The following is a 19,121-nucleotide window of genomic DNA, read 5'->3' as shown; positions in this document are numbered from 1 at the left end:
TCTCCTCACCTCTCCAGGGACGGGGCTGAGCCAGGTGATATCATAATGGGCAGTGCCCATCCTAGAGGGGAAAGCAGGGTGGGGTAGGAGCAGTAAGGTTGTAGGGGAGAGAAGCTGAGAGATCCTCCATAGGAGGGGTCACAGCAGCTAGCGGCACCTGCCGGGGTTGGAGGTGTGGGCTATCTGGGAGGGGGTGGAGGTCACTGATGTCTTACAGGAGTCCTTGGTAGGTAAAGCCCACCACGACATCCCCTAGACCTCACTATGTTCCTCTTCTCCCGTAAGACCAAGACCCCCATCAGCACCTACAGTGACTCCTACAGGGCTCCAACCTCTATCAAGGAGGTCTATAAAGACCCACCTCTGTGGGCCTGGGAAGCCAACAAGTTTGTGACCCCGGTAAGTGGGGGCTGGGTGGGCTGGCAGGCCAGAGTGTATGGTCATGTGTGTCTGAATGACTGGTAGTGTGTGGTTGTCATTATGTGTTTGTAATTATTTGTAGCTGTGTGTGTGTGTGTGCATGTGTGCATACACACATGTGTGTGTGTTTTATTCATTTGCCTAGTCATGGAATTTATAATAATATATAAAATAGTACAAAATTCTGCCCTCATGGTGCCCTGTTACCCCAACAGAGGAGGAGGGGAAAGATAGATAATTATCAAGAAATAAACAAGTTTTATAAATTATCCAAAATGCTATGTAGGAAATAAACAGATTAATGGAAATAGAAAGTAACCAGGCAGAACTACTTAGAGAGGTCATGGAAGAGCTCTTTCTTGTGGTGACATTGAACTGAGACTGGAAAGGTAAGAGAGAAGAACTAGCTCTGTGAAGAGCTCAAAGAATAGGGTTCCAGGCAGAGTGATCAGAAAATGCAAAGGCCCTAAGGCTGCCTGTGGGATATGCCAGGAAATGTGCTATAGGCATGTTTTCATGAATATGTATCACAATCTTCTTGTGTCTGTATGTCTGTGCTTGAAGGTAAGTGGTCAAGTGGGTCTGTGCTGCTTTCACAAGATGGAGACAAGATCTGTGAGTCTACTTGTGACTCTGCTTAAGAGAATTTATCTGTGTGTACCATCCAACAAATGGTGAGTATCTACATGTGCCAGGCACAATGCAGATACAACAATGAAAGCCCAGGCTGTGCCTTTGAAGAGCTCTCAGCAAACAAGGAAACAAAGTAGGGTTGCCCAGTGGATGTACTGGTACAAGAGCTGGAAAGGGGAAAGCATTCCTGGGCAGGTCTACTAAAAGATACTGAAGGAGGAGGCTTCCAGCAGAAAAGAGTTATGGGAAAGGGCAACCTAGAGACAGGAATCCACCAGGAATTAAGAACCGGAGCAGAGAGAGAGGCTAGCCTATGGTGAGAGGAGCCACAGTGGTAGGAGATTTGGAGGCAGAGTTGGGGCTCAGGGCTAGGCTCACAGTGAGGCGGTGAAGGATGAGGGAGGAGGGTATAGGTGAGAGATAAGGAGAGACTGTGACAGTGAAAAAGGAATTTTTTTAATAGGAGAGAATTTTTAAAATAATGTTTATAAAATAAATACATGCTCAATGCAGAAAATTGGGATAACTCAGACAAGCACAAAGCAGAAAGGCCTATAATCTCACTATCCAAATTAACCATTGTTAATTTATTATTATATGCCCTTTCAGGAAGTGAATATCTTTTATGGAAATGGTGTCACATTGTATACTAACATTTTGAATCTTGCTCTTTTCACATAACCACATATCCAGGTACATTTTCTTGTGTAAAAATATTCTATAATGTCATTTTAATGACTCTATGGTATTTTATTTTATGAATGTACCAAAATATATTTAAGGAATCTTATTGGAAATTTATATTATTTATAAAATTTTGCTAGTATAACCGTTTGTGTACATCTGTAGACTTCAACTATTTTCTTAGGATAAATTCTCAAACATGAAATTGTTGGGGGAAATGATATACACACTTCAAAAACCTTTGATACACACTTCAAATTGCTATAATAAGGGTTATAATGATTTACATGCCCATCAGAAAAATATGAGAGTGCCTGCCTGCTTTTTGACATTCAATAGGAGGGCATTTTAAAAAGTAGAACAACAGCTTTTGGTCACCATCTAGATATAAAGAAGAGAGGACAGATAAGGAATACTCCTGGGTTTGGGGCTCTGGCAACTGGAGGAGTAGTTCTATCAACTGAGATTTGGAATTGCAGATTAAAAAGAGATTCAGAGTTCATTTTGGGACAAAAATATTCAAGGACTTCCAAGAGATATCTGGTGAGTAGTTGGATATACTTATGTGAAGCAAAGGGAAGAGGTTTGGCTTACAGATACAGATTTTGAAATCAACATACCATGGTAGCTAAAGTCATAGGAGTGAATGAGATTGCCAAGGAAGAGTAAGAAGGAGGTCAAGGGTGGACTTCAGAGAATATTGATTGTTTAAGAGGAAAGTAAAGGAAGAAGAGCCATAAAAGGAGACTGGGTGATAGGAGGAAAACCAAAGAGAAACCAACAAAGACAGCATTATTAGACAAAGGTCAGAGTCAAATGTCGACACAGATGTGGATCTCTTGGATGTAGTAACCCTTAGTAATCTGGCCAGACAGCTTCAGTGAGTGGAGAGGTGTGAAATCCAGACAGCAGTGAGATTAAAAATGAAGGAAAGGCTTCTCCTTCTGGTAGTATGGTGACCTAGAAACTCTAAAGGGCCCTCCTGCTTCAAAACGACTAGGTCTTGCATAACAGTTTTTATTTTGTTTTGGACTTTCATGGAGATGAGTGGTAAGTATACTTAGAAGGAGGCCCTGAGGATGAATGCCAATATCAGCCCTATAAGCAGGAGTTTATAAGCTAGCTGAAAGGTGAAGAAACTAAATCTTAAACTCCAAACTGAACCAGAAAATTTAGTGATCTCTGGGTCCCTTCCCCCACAACACACATACACACACACATGCACACATGATGAATGTATATCTTCTGTAGTGGAAAATATCCTGAATGTAGGCTTCCAAATATCAGAGTAAAGTCCATCAAATCTGAGTGCACAATAAGAGATAAAAGGAAACAAACCACCATATGACAGCAGAAACAACAGATAACAGACTAAAACCACCAAGGACTTCAGATATTGCATTAACAGTTAAAGAATACAAAATAATTATTATGAAATATTAAAAATAAAATGTGATGGGGCGCTTGGGTGGCTCCGGCAGTTAAGTGCCCGACTTCAGCTCAGGTCATGATCTCACAGCTCGTGAGTTCGAGCCCTGCGTCAGGCTCTGTGCTGACAGCTCAGAGCCTGGAGCCTGTTTCGGATTCCGTGTCTCCTTCTCTCTCTGCCCTTCCCCACTCACGCTCTGTCTCTCTCTCCTTCAAAAATAAATAAACATTGGGGCGCCTGGGTGGCGCAGTCGGTTAAGCGTCCGACTTCAGCCAGGTCACGATCTCACGGTCCGTGAGTTCGAGCCCCGCGTCAGGCTCTGGGCTGATGGCTCAGAGCCTGGAGCCTGTTTCCGATTCTGTGTCTCCCTCTCTCTCTGCCCCTCCCCCGTTCATGCTATGTCTCTCTCTGTCCCAAAAATAAATTAAAAAACGTTGAAAAAAAAAATTAAAAATAAATAAATAAATAAATAAACATTAAAAAAATTCATTAAAAAAATGAAATCATCAAAATGAGCAAGCAACAAGTGATTATATTTTTTAAAGACCAGACAAATGTAAAAAAGAACCAAATGGAAATTTTAGAAATAAAAAATATACGTGTTAAAACCAAAAACTCAAATAAAAATAAAAAACCAAAAACTCAGTGGATGGGTCAAAGGGCAGATTAGACACAGTTGAAGAGCATCAGTGAAATGACAGAAACAGAAAGACATTCCATGCTCATGGATTAGAACAAATATTGTTAAAATGTCTCCACTATCCAAAGCAATCCAAAGCAGGATTTAATGCAATCCCTATCAAAATAACAACAGCATTTTTCATAGAACTAGAATAAACAATTCTAAAATTTGTATGAAACCACAAAAGACCCCAAATAGCCAAAGCAATTTTAAAAAAGAAAACCAAGCTGGAGGCATCACAATTCCAGACTTCAAATTATATTAAAAACTGTAGTAATCAGGGGCACCTGGGTGGCTCAGTCCATTGGTTGACTGACTCTTGGTTTCGACTCAGGTCATGATCTCATGGTTCGTGGGTTCAAGCCCCACGTTGGGCTCTGTGCTGACAGTGTGGAGCCTGCTTGGGATTCTCTCTCTCCCTAGCTCTCTGCCCCTCCCCCTGCTTGTGCTGGCTCTATCTCTCTCAAAATAAATAAACATTTTTTAAAAAGCTGTAGTAATCCAAACAGTATGGTGCTGGCACAAAAATAGACACAAAACAATAGAACAGAATAGAAAACCCAGAGATAAACTCACAACTATATGGTCAATTAATCTTTGATAAAGCAGGAAAGAATATCCAATGGAAAATGGAAGTCTCTTCAACAACTGGTGTTGGGAAAATGGGACATCAACATGGAACAGAAAGAAACTGTACCACTTTCTATACACAAAAAGTTCAAATGGATTAAAACATAAATGTGTGACCTGAAACCATAAAAATCCTAGAAGAGTACACAGGTAGTAACCTCTAACATTGCCTGTAGCAATTTTTTTCTAGATATGTCTCCTGAGGTGAGGGAAACAAAAGCAAAAGTAAACTATTAGGTCTACATCAAAATAAAAAGCTTCTGCATGTCAAGGAAACAATCAACAAAACTAAAAGGAAACCTTACAGGAGATGCCTCAGTGACTCAGTCAGTTAAGCTTCAGACTCTTGGTTTTGGTTCAAGTCATGATCTCATGGTTTGTGGGATCAAGCCCTGAGTACAGTTCTGCACTGGCAGTGTGGAGCCAGCTTGGGATTCTCTCTCTCCCCCTCTCTCTGCCCCTCCTCAGCTCTCTCTCTCAAAGTAAATGAATAAACTTTTCAAAAAAATTTAATTTTTAATTTAAAAAAATTTAAAGGCAACCTACAGAATGGGAGAAGGTATTTGCAAATGACATATCCAATAAAGAGTTAATATCTAAAATATATAAAGAACTTTTAAAACTCACCCACAAAAGAAATAATCCAATTTTTAAATGGGCAGAAGACAAGAACAAATATTTCTCTAAGGAAGACATACAGATGGCCAACAGATACATGAAAAGGTGTTCATTATCACTTACCATCAGGGAAATGCAAATCAAAACTACAATGAGCTATTACTTCACGCCTATCAGAATGACTAAAATCAACAACACAAGAAACAGGGGTTGGTGAAGATGTGGAAAAATGAGAACCCTCTGACACCATTGATGGGAATGCAAACTGGTACAGCCACTGTAGAGGTTCCTTAAAAAATTAAAAATAGAACTATCCAATGATCCAGCAATCACACTACTAGGTATTTACCCAAAGAATACAAAAATGCTAATTCAAAGGGATACGTGCAGCTCTATGTTTATAGCACATTATTTACAATAGCCAAGATATGGAAGCAGCCCAAGTGTCCATCGACTGATGAATGAAGATATGGTGTATATATATATATATATATATATATACAATGGAATATTATTCAGCCAATAAAAAAGAGTGAAACCTTGCCATTTGTAATGATATGGATAGAGCTAGAGGGTATAATGCTAAGTGAAATAAAAACAAATACCATGGTTTAACTCATGTGGAATCTAAGAAACAAAACAAATGAGCAAAGAGGAAAAAAGAGAGAGAGAAAGAAACCGAGAAACAGACTCTTAACTATAGAGAACAAACTGATAGTTATCAGAGGTGAGGTGGGTTGAGGGATGGGTTAAATAGATGATAGGGATTAAGGAGTGTACTTGTTGGAATGAGCACTGGGTGATATACAGAATTGTTGAATCACTATAAAGTACACATGAAAATAATACAACACTGTATGTTAACTAACTGGAATTTAAAAAGAAATGTTTTTAAATGTCAGTGAAATGAAAGAGCAAAAGAAATTTCCCAGAATGCAGCACAGAGACCCAGTGTTAAAAAATATAAAAGAAACATTAAGCAATATGAAAAGACAGAAGATCCCATACACATCTACTCAGAGTCTCAAAAGGAAAGAGCAGAAAGGAAAATAGGCATTATCTGAAGAGAAAAAGGCTCCAAATTTTCCAGAACTAATGAAAGAAATGAATCCACAGATATAGAATTAAATAAAAGGAATTTCACACTCTGGTACCTCACAGTGGAACTTCGTAACACCAGCTTAAGAGATGACCTTAAAAACAGGCAGAGGAAAATTATTTTCAAACTCTCTTCCTTTCAAGAATAAAAGTAAGATAAAGATATTTACAGGCAAACAAAAACTAAAGTGTTTACTACCATCAGACCTGTAATAAAAGAACTTCTAAAGGCCGTACTTTGGGGAGAAGGAAAGTGATCACATAAGGAAGGTCCGAGATGCAAAAAAGAATGGTGAGCTAAGAAATTAGTAAACATAAGATAAATTTAAGCAACCAATGTCAATGAAAATAATTGTGATTTTTAATTTGTTAAATTTAAGAAAAGAGCCAAAATTTGGAAAACAACATGAGATAAGTTGCATATTGGAAAACAATATCATGTAAGATGCAAAGGTAAGAAAGGAATACAACAACCTTATTATTTACAGATAATACAGTTGTATTATTAGAATAAGAATTTAGAAAGTTGGGTCAATATAAGATAAAAAGTCAATGACATTTCTTTTTTTTGACATTTCTCTACATTAACAGCAAATATTTAGAAAGCATTATTTTATTTTGCTTTATTTTTTAAAAATTTTCATGTATTTATTCATCTTAAGTAATCTCTACACCCAACTTGTGGATCAAACTCATGACCCCAAGATCCAGAGTGGTGTGCTTTTCCTACAGAGGCAGCCAGGAGCCCCAGGAAGCATAATTTAAAATATATATCTATATAGGGGTGCCTGGGTGGATCAGTAGGTTAAGCATCTGACTCTTGATTTTGGCTCAGATCATGATCTCACCGTTCATGAGATCAAGCCCCCCATCAAGCTCTGTGCTGACAGCGTGGAGCCTGCTTGGGCTTCTCTCTCTCCCTGTCTCTCTGCCCCTCCCTCACTCATGCTTTCTCTCTCTCTCTCTCTCTCAAAAATAAATATTTCTAAATAAAAATTAAAAGATATATACACAGATACATACATATATGTATATCATTCTAGCAAGAAGAAACAAAAGTAAGTAGAAATAAATCTGTGTATAAAACTATATGGATAATATAAAACTTTCAATACTTAAGAATATAAATAAATGGAGAAGTATAACATGTTTTTGGATTGGAAGAATGACCAACATAAAAATTCAAAGCAATTCTCAACAGTATTTTTTGAAGACTTTGAAAAGCTGTTTCTAAAATTTATAGAGGGGTGCCTGTCTGGCTCAGTCAGTAGAGAATACAACTCTTGATCTTGAGGTCATGAGTTCAAATCCCACCTTGGGTATAGAGATGACTTTTAAAAAATTGAAATTTATAGAGAAAAGCAGAGGCCCCAGAAATAACTAAAACACACCAGAGAAGGAGGAGATTTGCCCAATCAGAAAGTAGTATTATTACTAAGCTATAGAAATTTATAAAGCATAGTATTACTGTAGGGACAGCCAAATTGATTGATAGAGAATGAAACAGATCAGATACGGAGCCATATATAAATATATATGGGAACGATATACAACAGAGATGATTGAAAGTAAAGCTATGGGAAAAGATATATCACACTTGGGGTAGCATTACAAATCAGTGAATGGGGGAGAGATAGACTATTCAATGAGACAATCGGTTGTCCATAAGGATAAAAAGAAAACTGATTCCTAACTCACACCCAACTCCAATAGCAATTCCTGACAGATTAAAGGCTTAAATATAGAAAGTAAAACTATAGCTTTTAGAAGAAAATATAGGACATTATCTCCATTATCTTAGAGTATGATTGTATTTCTTAAGTTACAAAAGTACTACATAAAAGAAGAGATTAATAAATTCATATATGTTAAAATTAAGAACTTCTGTTCATTAAAAGACACTATAAAGAAAATGAAGATACAAGCCACAGAAAGAAAATATTTGCAACATGTAATTGACAAAGGATTAGTACATGGAATATACAACTATAATTGTCTGGGCTAAAATTTACATATGTATTTTGACTCTCTCCTGAAACTCTCTAAAACTCCTGTAAATGGAGTTTAACACATAAACTCACAAGAGTAGTAAGAGACAGAAGGGACAATGGTAGCAAAATTTCAGAGGCTTGAAAGTACAATAAATAAGTAGTACCTGACAGCAGATCTGAGAAAGCAGAATCCAAGCCAGCAGAAGGGAACACAAGACATAATTCAAATTAAAACTGCAGAATTTTCAAAAAAGCTCAGGAATTGGTAATACTAGGCTTCTCTGTAACTGAAGATGGGAAAGAACCAAGGCTAAAATAAGGATGTTTTGAAAGCCATTTAAGAAGCAGTTAAACCCGGGGCATCTGGGTGGCTCAGTTGGTTTAGCATCTCTTGATTTCAGCTCAGGCTATGAACCCAGGGTCATAGGATTGAGCCCCACTTCAGGTTCTGTGCTGGGCATGGAGCCTGCTTGGGATTCTCTCTCTCCCTCTGCCCCTCTACCTCTCTCTCTCTCTCTCTCTCTCTCTCTCTCAAAAAAACCCCCAGCTAAACCCACTAATCCCCTCTTCTATTCCATGCCATGGGGTGACTGCCTGCCCCACCTCTGCAAAAGTTAGAAAGCTTATCTTTTGGTGAGGATCTCAGGCCCAGTTGAGAGCAGGGTACCATATTGAAAACAGGTGAACCTCTACATACTGAATCCTAAAACCCCCAGCACCTCTCTTCTCCACTAGGTTCTCAGAACACTGGCAGCCTAGGTCACCACCTGCAGGCTAGAGATTGAGTCTCTTATGAAAGATCTGATCAGCCCAAGAGGAAAGACCTACAGATACTGACAGAATTTGACAAAAGTAGTTTAGCCAAGCCATCCTACAATGATTCTCATGGTTGATAAAGCCCACCCACAGCTCAAAGCCTCCAGTAAGCTTTTTTAGTCTCCCACTCATAAACATGAGTAGACAATCAAAAATACACACATCTTCCCTGATGAACATGGATGCAAAAATCCTCAACAAGATATTAGCCAACCGGATTCAACAATACATAAAAAAAATATTCACCACGACCAAGCGGGATTTATAACTGGGATGCAGGGTTGGTTCAATATCTGCAAAACAATTAACGTGATTCATCACATCAATAAAAGAAAGGACAAGAACCATATGATCCTCTCAATAGATGCAGAGAAAGCATTTGACAAAATACAGCATCCTTTCTTGATAAAAACCCTCAAGAAAGTAGGGATAGAAGGAGCATACCTCGAGATCATAAAAGCCATATATGAACGACCCAACACTAATATCATCCTCAATGGGGAAAAACTGAGGAACAAGACAGGGATGTCCACTCTTGCCACTGTTATTCAACATAGTATTGGAAGTCTTAGCCTCAGCAATCAGACAACACAAAGAAATAAAAGGCATCCAAATCGGCCAGGAGGAGGTCAAACTTTCACTCTTCACAGATGACATGTTACTCTATATGGAAAACTCAAAAGATTCCACCAAAAACTGCTAGAACTGATCCATGAACTCAGCAAAGTGGCAGGATATAAAATCAATGCACAGAAATCGGTTGCATTCCTGTACACCAACAATGAAGTGACAGAGAAATCAAGGAATCGATCCCATTTACAGTTGCACAAAAAACCATAAAATACCTAGGAATAAATCTAACCAAAGAGGTGAAAAATCTATACACTGAAAACTATAGAAAGATTATGAAAGAAATTGAAGAAGGCACAAAAAAAAAATGGAAAAAGATTCCATGCTCCTGAATAGGAAGAACAAATATTGTTAAAATGTTGATACTACCCAAAGCAATCTACATATTCAATGCAATCCCTATCAAAGTAAAACCAGGATTCTTCACAGAGCTAGAACAAATAATCCTAAAATTGATACGGAATCAGGAAAGACCCCAAATAGCCAAAGCAATCTTGAAAAAGAACACCAAAGCAGGAGGCATCACAATCCCAGACTTCAAGCTATACTACAGATCTGTAATCATCAAGACAGTATGGTACGAGCACAAGAACAGACACTCAGATCAATGGAACACAATAGAGAACCCAGAGATGGACCCACAAACATATGGCCAACTAATTTTTGACAAAGCAGGAAAGAATATCCAATGGAATAATGACAGTCTCTTCAGCAAGTGGTGCTGGGAAAACTAGACAGCGACATGCAGAAGAATGAACCTGAACCACTTTCCTACACCATACACAAAAACTCAAATGGATGAAAGACCTCAATTTAAGACAGGAAGCCATCAAAATCCTTGAGGAGAAAGCAGGTAAAAACCTCTTTGATCTTGACCACAGCAACTTATTACTCAACACGTCTCTGGAGGCAAGGGAAACAAAAGCAAAATTGAACTACTGGGACCTCATCAAAATAAAAAGTTTCTGCACAGCGAAGGAAACAATCAGCAAAACTAAAGGCAACTGACAGAATGGGAGAAGATATTTGCAAATGACAGATAAAGGGTTAGTATCCAAAATCTATAAAGAACTTATCAAACTCAACACCCAAAAAACAAATAATCCAGTGAAGAAATGGGAAAAAGACATGAATAGACACTTCTCCAAAGAAGACATCCAGATGGCCAACCGACACACGAAAAAATGCTCCACATCACTCATCATCCGGGAAATACAAATCAAAACCACAATGAGTTACCACCTCACACCTGTCAGAATGGCTAACATTAACAACTCAGGCAACAACAGATGTTGGTGAGGATGTGGAGAAAGAGGATCTCTTTTGCATTGTTGGTGGGAATGCAAGCTGGTGCAGCCACTCTGGAAAACAGTATGGAGGTTCCTCAAAAAACTAAAAATAGAACTACCCTACAACCCAGCAATTGCACTACTAGGCATTTATCCACGGGATACAGGTGTGCTGTTTCGAAGGGACGCATGGCACTCCCATGTTTATAGCAGCACTATCAACAATAGCCAAAGTATGGAAAGAACCCAAATGTCCATCGATGGATGAATGGATAATGGAGTATTACTCAGTAATCAAAAAGAATGAAATCTTGCCACTTACAACTACGTGGATGGAACTGGAGGGTATTATGCTAAGTGAAATTAGTCAGAGAAAGACAAAAATCGTATGCCTTCACTCATATGAGGACTTTAAGAGACAAAACAGATGACCATAAGGGACGGGAAACAAAAATAATATAAAAACAGGGAGGGGGACAAAACAGAAGAGACTCATAAATATGGAGAACAAACTGAGGGTTGCTGGAGAGGTTGTGGGAGGGGGGATGGGCTAAATGGGTAAGGGGCATTAAGGAATCTACTCCTGAAATCATTGTTTCACTATATGCTAACTAATTTGGATATACATTTTAAAAAATAAAAAATAAAATTTAAAAAAATCAATGGGAAAAATTTAAATGGTTCTATAAAAAAATACAGACATCTGAGTAAAGCCTCTGAGGGAAAATTGATAATGTCAATGAGTTCTTTTAAATGACTCTGTATGTGTATGTGTGTGTGTATGATTGTATAGCTCTACATCTGTATGTGTGCATGTATGTATGTATGTATGTATGTATAAAGGTCAGGGGAATGCCAAGTCATGGGGCTCTTTTACTCATATGGAGTACGACTGTGCAGGGGTCTGCCCACAAAACAAAACCTCAGCTGGGCACAGAGATCCAAGAAACCCCTCAGCTGCAAGGTTTTCAGGGAAATAGGGACACCAGGTCTAATCTTGGCCAAGAGAAGACTTTGCCCTTCATATCATAAGGGAGAAATGTGGGTACACATTTCCAGCACCTTGCTTTTCCACTATGTCCACCACATCCCAGCACCTTGCTGCCCACTATTAGGAAGTCCTTTCTGGTCTCTGACTTTGCTGATTGTCCCACCTCTGTAACCCAGCTGCCTTTTCATACAGCTGCTTGCAGAGATCTACTGTATCACAACTAACTTGGTATTCTGCCCTCAGCTGAGAACAAGGGAGCCCCAAAGGTAGGTCTTAATCAGGAATTCCACAGATCTAGCCAAACAAGGGTTTGGGAGAGGGTTTGGGAGGGTTGTAGGAGATAAGACTAAGATGAGGTAAACCCCAAGAAGCAGAGGGACCCAGGGCCTCAAACAAGAGGAAGAAAAAGGTCAGGGTAGGATAAGGACTAGCGCAAAGTGAATGTCAGGGTCAAGGGTAATATCAGTGTCAACATCAGAGCCACAGTAGACTCAGGGTCAAGTTGGAGTCAGGGAATTCAATTTTAAATTAGGTGTCCTTCCAGCCCCATCCTACATATCCTTCAAGGTGCCAGATTTCCAGAGAGCACTCCCTGTCCAAAATACCTGCATAAGGTAGCTGGATCCAAGGACAGCCAGCTTTTCCCGAGGCTCCAGGTTATACCAGGGGTCTATTGGTCTGTTGGACACCCAGGCCCTGCTCCCAGATAGCCCACAGTCTGGAAGAACGAGGACAGAAATACCCAGCTCTTCCCTGAAAGATCTCCCAGTCAAGAAAAAGACAGAAATGAGAACATCAGAAAAGCACTCTGAGGACAAATGCCTGGCTCCAAGCCTGAGCCTTAGATAGAAAGAAAGGAGCAAAGTGTAATTCAAACAAACAAAAAAAAAAACTATGCAGAGGGGGCCAAGACTGGCATGAGGATCCCTCTGGCATAGGGAGGAGTGTTGACCCACCTGGGCTGACTTTCTCAATAGGGGCTGTATCTGAGTCCGGCAGGACACCAAGGCTGGAGCCTCTATGAACCTAGCTATTTCCTCCCCTCTCCCTTTGCCCAGGGCCTGACTCAGACTATGCAGCGCCACGTGGATCCTGAAGCCCTGCAGAAGATGGTCAAATGTGCTGTGCAGGACTACAGCTATAAGAGTTCCATAGCAGGCCACCCCTACTTTCCTGAGAAATACTGGCTCTGTCAAGAGGAAGGTAGGTCCTCACCCCTTACTCAACTCTGACCCCACTCAGTGACCTCAACAATGACCCTTAACCTTAGTCCAACTTGGATCCTGATGTCCACCCTGATCCCATATCAACTTTATCCTCACCCATAATCTGGGCTTCTCCAATCACCTCCACCCCAGCTTGACTCCCAACCACCTGACCTGACCCTGTTCCTGACCCTATTCCTGACCCTAGAGGAGGAGACCCAGGCCCTGACTTTTGGGAGTTTCATACCTGTGCCAAAGAACCAGAAGATGCCTGGGTCTTATCCCTAGAGAGATGGAGGGAGTATTAACCTCCTCCAAACAAATCCCTCCAGGTATATTCCAGTGCCATCTTTTCCCATCTTCTTAGTGACCCTCTTCTATCACTGTCCCCATCTCTGCTGCATCTCTCTGCCCTAGCACACCTCTTTCCCCCCAACCGGAAGCCTTTTCTAATCCCTTCCTTCCTAAAAATTCCCTTAGTCCTCCCCTTCTCAACTAAGATTCTTGGAAACATAGTCTACACTCGGTGTCTCTACTTCCTTACTCCTTCTTACACCTTATGACGAATTATCTTTCCCATTTGGTTAGATGTTTATGAGGTCTCCCCATACATTCCAAAAGACCAGAGTCTTGTCTCATTTACAGTTGTGCCCTCCATCTAGAACACCATCAGGCCTAATAAGTATTTATTGAATTAATTGATGATAAATATTTATCCAGTTGAAATTGGGAGTCTGAATCTCCTACACTCAAACATTAAAACTGCTCTTGTGTAGTTCTAATTACCACATCCATGGGACTTTTCAATTTTTACCTTATGAGACCTACACTATGCATTTCAGTCTCTGACCACTCTTTCCTTCTTGAAATTCCTTCCTTCCTCAGCTTCTCTGATGCTTCATTTGCCTGGGTCTCTTATCCCCCCATCCCGGAAATGTGGGGTTCCTCGGGGTGCTAATCTGAGCCCTCTTCTCTCCTTACTCCTCTCCTAAGACCATTTTATCTAACAATGTCTTAAACGACAACTCTCTTTATTTCTATCCTTGACTTCTCACCAGAATTCCACTCTCCATCGGATTATAGTCAACTTTACCTGAATGTCCCCAAACACCTCAAACTTAGTATTTCCAACTCACCAATCCAGAACTCCAAATCCCAACACACTGTCCCACCCATAAACACACCTGCTCTTCCTCTAGGGTTCCTACACCTCCTTCCCTGGTGTCTCTCACATGTGTTCTTTCAGAGTGTTAGGGTAGTAGATCACAGATGGCCTTTAGGATAGACTTAGATGACTGGGCGAGTGGGGCTTTGAAGGATTTTTAGGTAGAGAAGTGTCTTGGTCTGATTTTCATTTGTGAAAATCTATGTAGAGAGTGGATTTAGGATTTCAAGAGGAGACAGGGAGGTTAGTAGGCTAATTGTAATAATAGTTTTCTATGTACCAGGCATTGTTCCAAGCTTTTTACATATATTAACTCACTGAAATCTCACAACAACCCTGTGAGGTATATCGTACTATTACCCCATTTTAAAATTGAGAAGACTGAGACACAGTGAAATTAATTAATTCAGTCAAGGTCATATAGAGCTAATATTTGGCAGAGCTGAGATTTGAACCCCAAATGTCTGTGGAGTTCATTCTATTAATCACGACATGATATTGTCTCCTGCTTATGGTACTGAAGAGATACAGAGGTGAGATCATGGGGGACTGGAAGAGGGGATAGATTCAAGTGATTTTAAGGATGCAGAATAAGCAAATTTTGGAGCCTGGATGTGGAAGATGAGAGGGAGGAATTGGGAGAAGGATCCATTTTCAGGCTGGCTGATTCAGAGAGGGTGGTGCCAGGATGCAAAGTGATCAGCTCAAAGGATCCAGACCCCACTCAGGAGCTTGCCTTAGGTGAAAAATGGCCTACATCTCAGTGTCCAAATCTGGGGACAGGCTGGTCTTGACTGGCCTGAGGGATATTAGTAAGAGTCCAGCTTTGTGCTGGGGATCAGAGGAGAAACATCTAGGGAGACCTGGATCCTGGGGTAGAATAAGGAATAACAATGTCTTATGTCTCTACCCCTATGATCAAGTAGACAAATGCAACCCATACTACCTATGTGGTGACCGGTATAACACATGGAGGATGGGACCTTACAACTGTACCAGCTGGAACAAACATACCACATGCCTTCCCCAGCTACCTAAGGTATCTACTGTGACCAACCCAAATGCCTGGGGTCTGGGACACACACCTCCCTCCCCTTTTAAACCACAGTGACGGGGTGCCTGGGTGGCTCAGTGGGTTGAGCGTCCGGATTTGGCTCAGGTCATGATCTCACGGTGCATGAGTTCGAGCCCCGCGTCGGGCTCTGTGCTGACAGCTCAGAGCCTGGAGCCTGCTTTGGATTCTGTCTCCTCCTCTCTCTCTCTCTCTGCCCCTCTCCTGCTCATGTTCTGTCTCTCTCTCTCTCTCTCTCTCTCTCAAGAATAAATAAACTTTAAAAAAATGTAATAAAATAAAAAATAAGAAAATAAACCACAGTGACCAATTAGTTCCTCATCCCTTTCCCACCAGCAATGTTCCAGGGCTCTTTCCCAAGTGTGAAATTAGGGTTTGTATCTTCTAGGGGACAAGGGAGCCCAGGAATGGAGCTGTATGAAAAACTCCTGGTCCCCTGGATCCCAAACTTTGGTGGGGCTCTGTGGGGACACAACTAGTGTGCACTCCCTGACTTGCTACCTTCCTGAAGCTTACCACCTGGCCCCTTCCCACAAGGCCTAGCCAAGAAGTCAATGACCTGCTCCACTCTCCTCTCCTTTATGATGTGAGCATTGACAATTGGAGGGAGATCAAGGCCACCCAGTGGCAGTGTAGATAGATACAGAAGAGTCTTCTAAGGAGATAGGAAGGAGCCCAGGCCGGAGGAAAGAGGAAATTTGAGAGGATGGGAGGCCAGAGCAGAGGTTCTCAACTGTAGGCTGATGGCTGAGCTCGGGTTTACTGAACACTTGTGAATCAGAACTTCCTCAAGAATCAGAATTTTTCACAAGTTCTCCAGGTGATTCTGATGGACAGGCAATATTGTAGTATTGACACTCCCTCTCCTCAATTAGAGACACACCGAGACACAACCACACAGAAGCTAGACAAAGAGAGGTAAAATCAAAGGCAAAGGCTGAGGCAGGGTTGCAGAGGTCCAGGTCCAGACCTGTCCACCTACAGCTCCACTTCCTTCCCTCCCCTTCCCCTCCCCGGAAGCAGAGTAAATGCCTTCCCAGGTGACAGTCCTAAACACTCAGAGCCTGGGAGAGTAGGGGATCATCTGGAGGGCAGGAGAAGACATGGCCTGGAACTGGTCCAGAGGTTCAGGGAGGACCCCCAAAAGGAGGAACCCTTCCAGGTCAGAGTTTGAGGTACCGTGTGTGCCACTTCCAGGAGGCTGGAATGGAGACAGCTGTTCGAGGAATGCCCTTGCAGTGCCCTCCTAAGCCGGAGCGACTCAATGCCTACGGTAACAGATGGTGGTCGGTGGTGGGGTAGACCAGAAGGACGGTGGGATGGGACCTAGGGGACTGAGCAGAGGATAAAGGTTCTATAGAGGGTGTAATCCTGTCTCTACCTGTCCCTGTTTTTGTCTCCATCTCTTCCTGTCTCTGACCCTGTCTCTCCCCTTTCCTGTAACTCTGTATCTGGGTCTCCTGGGCTTGGGGCCGCGGACGTAGAGCGTGAGGTGGTGGTGAATATGTTGAACTCGCTGTCACGGAACCAGCGGCTGCCGCAGATCACTCCCCGATGCGGGTGCGTGGACCCGCTGCCGGGCCGCCTGCCCTTCCAGGGTTATGAAAGCTCTTGCTCAGGCCGCCACTACTGTCTACGCGGGATGGACTACTACGTGACCAGAGCACCCTGCACGGAACGCTGCCACCGGCCTTTGTGCGCAGAGCAGCCGACTGTAAGGTTCGCTGGGCAGCTCCAGCCTTAGACGGGCCCGCTCCCGAACAAGCCCCGCCCCCCGGGGGGGTCCAGTTTACCGCAGCTGTGCGTGCCCTATCCCTCACCAGTTCTAGCTCTGCCCTACCCCTATGCCAGACCCTACCCCACTTGCAGCCGCCTCTAACCCGTACTGGGCCCTGTCCTGTTCTGCCCTCTGGCCCCAGGGCCTGGGCTGAGCCCTGAGACCGGAGAATCTGCACGAAGATTCCCCCAGGTTCCTGGCCCTATCCGTCCCGAACTGGGCTCAAGGTCAACCTGGTTCCTGTACCTGTTCTAGAGGCCCCACCCGGAAGGTTGTGGGGTTGGGGGGCGGAGGGTTGTTTGTTTTATGTTTTTGTTTGTTTTGCTTTGTTTTGTTTTGAGGAAGAAACCCTCTGCACACCAGTCGGTCGCATCCCCTTCCCACACTCCGTTCCCTATCTGGATACCAGGTCCTGGAGACGCAGGTTCTAGCCTGCGGAGTGCCATGTGTGCTCAAAAAAGTGGCTTGTGTTCCTGGGTCTTGGTCACTGTCGACAACGGGCAGGGTCATTGCCCCGTGTTATGTGAGCAAGGAAATAGTAACCGCATTACCAGAGGGGCCCTGACCTGGGAGCACCTCTGAAAGTGGACAACTTAGCGTGTTGCTGTTGAGGAAACAGACCCGAGAGTTCAGCTACAACCTTAACTGCAGAGCAACCTTCTCCCTGCACCAGATGGCAGTCGAAGTGGGCTGAGTCTGGGAGAACTCCAAAGTCCGCTGGGGGTCTTAGAGAGCTTGGGAGAGGAAAGGGGGGTCCTGGATCCTGTTCCTAACCCCTGGTGATTCCCTCCCCGCCACCCACCCCCCCCCCAGCCCTTTCCCAGAGAGTCTGATTCATTGTGCGAGGCTGAGTCTCATCCCTCACAAGGGCAGAGGGGCGGGGGGAGCGAGAAAGTTCCTGAGCCTTAGAAATGCCGTTAGTGCTGGAATAGCTGCCCTTCAGTGGAGAGGATCCGGGGGCTCCCAGGTCTTCAACGACTGGAGCCCAGCCCTCCCCAGAGTCCACCGTGCTCCATGGCCCAGCCTGGGCGGCAGAAACGAGGCCTAACGAGGATAGGGACTTTCAGATGTCTTCCCAGAGGTGATACTTCCTTCGGTGGGGTCTTGAAGGGCCAAGAGGCAGGAGGGGAGGATCTCCGAGCCATAGGACTGACACCTGAAGCGCTGCTAGGAACCTTGGTGTGGGTTTGGGAATAGGATTAAATCAGAAGGCCCGACGTACTCCTGCCCAACACTTCCTCTTCCAGGGGTGTATCGCCCTGCGAGCACCGGCCCGGAATGCAATGTGCTGTTATAACTCCCCCGCCGTCATACTACCCTTGTCCGAACCTTAGGTAAGTCTGGCGGAAACACATTGCAAATGCGCTTAGCGCAGCGGGGACCGCGGAGACAGTTGTCCGCTGCGATGCACTGATTGGAAGATACCACCAGGGGGCGCTAGTCCATGGGGACGTCAAAGCTGGCAAGGGAATGGAGAACCCCATGAGAGGGCACGGAGGCTGGCATGGAAGGGTCCACAGGTTGGCAGTGGGACTTAGACTCAAGAGATCAAAGCATTAGGTTCAGGGCTTGAAGATAAGAAATTAATGTCAGGGAGTGTGTATTGGGAATCAGAAATTTAACAATAGAATCTAAGATCAGGAGGTCAGTGTTAGAGCATGGGGCAGTATTAGGGGCAAATGTTGGGGCACAGTTAGCACTGAGAATTGGAATCAGACCTATGAGGGTCTAAAAGAACTGACCCATTTCTCCCCACAGATGGGACACAAGTCACTTCAAGAAGACTGGTGGCCCCCAAAGAAACAACTATGTCATCCACCCTGAGTTTGTGTCTGAAACCTATCCTGATTGCCACTGCTGGTAGAGCCCAGGCTGGTGGGGACAAGGGGGCTGAGCAGTAAATAAACTCTTCACCCCAGAGGCTGCTTCCTGCATCCTTACCCAGCAGGATCTGGCAGTGAGGAGCCAGTCACACAGGCCTCTGCCAAGCC

General features: G+C 43.1%; 1 protein-coding gene across 4 annotated transcripts; it reads left to right on the top strand.

The window, feature by feature from the left end:
* Window positions 1-42: 42 nt before the first annotated feature.
* Window positions 43-19,048, top strand: CD4H9orf24 (chromosome D4 C9orf24 homolog). Of its 4 annotated transcripts, none has more exons than XM_049625423.1 (7): window positions 43-399; window positions 12,970-13,114; window positions 15,205-15,320; window positions 16,551-16,626; window positions 16,838-17,067; window positions 18,378-18,464; window positions 18,889-19,048. In XM_049625423.1, the coding sequence occupies exons 1-6, from the start codon at window positions 265-267 to the stop codon at window positions 18,462-18,464; spliced, it is 789 nt and encodes a 262-aa protein (XP_049481380.1). In that variant the 5' UTR covers window positions 43-264; the 3' UTR covers window positions 18,889-19,048. The 4 variants fall into 4 exon arrangements, with proteins under 4 accessions (XP_049481380.1, XP_049481362.1, XP_049481371.1 ...); XM_049625405.1 differs by having other exon boundaries at window positions 83-399; window positions 16,838-17,072; XM_049625414.1 differs by having other exon boundaries at window positions 84-399; window positions 15,208-15,320; window positions 16,838-17,072.
* Window positions 19,049-19,121: the final 73 nt, after the last annotated feature.

The sequence above is a fragment of the Panthera uncia genome, chromosome D4 (genome assembly GCF_023721935.1).
Source record: "Panthera uncia isolate 11264 chromosome D4, Puncia_PCG_1.0, whole genome shotgun sequence".
NCBI classification, from domain to species: Eukaryota; Metazoa; Chordata; class Mammalia; order Carnivora; family Felidae; genus Panthera; species Panthera uncia.
The sequence above is the reverse complement of the archived record's forward strand: the minus strand, read 5'-3'. Positions and strand labels throughout refer to the sequence as shown.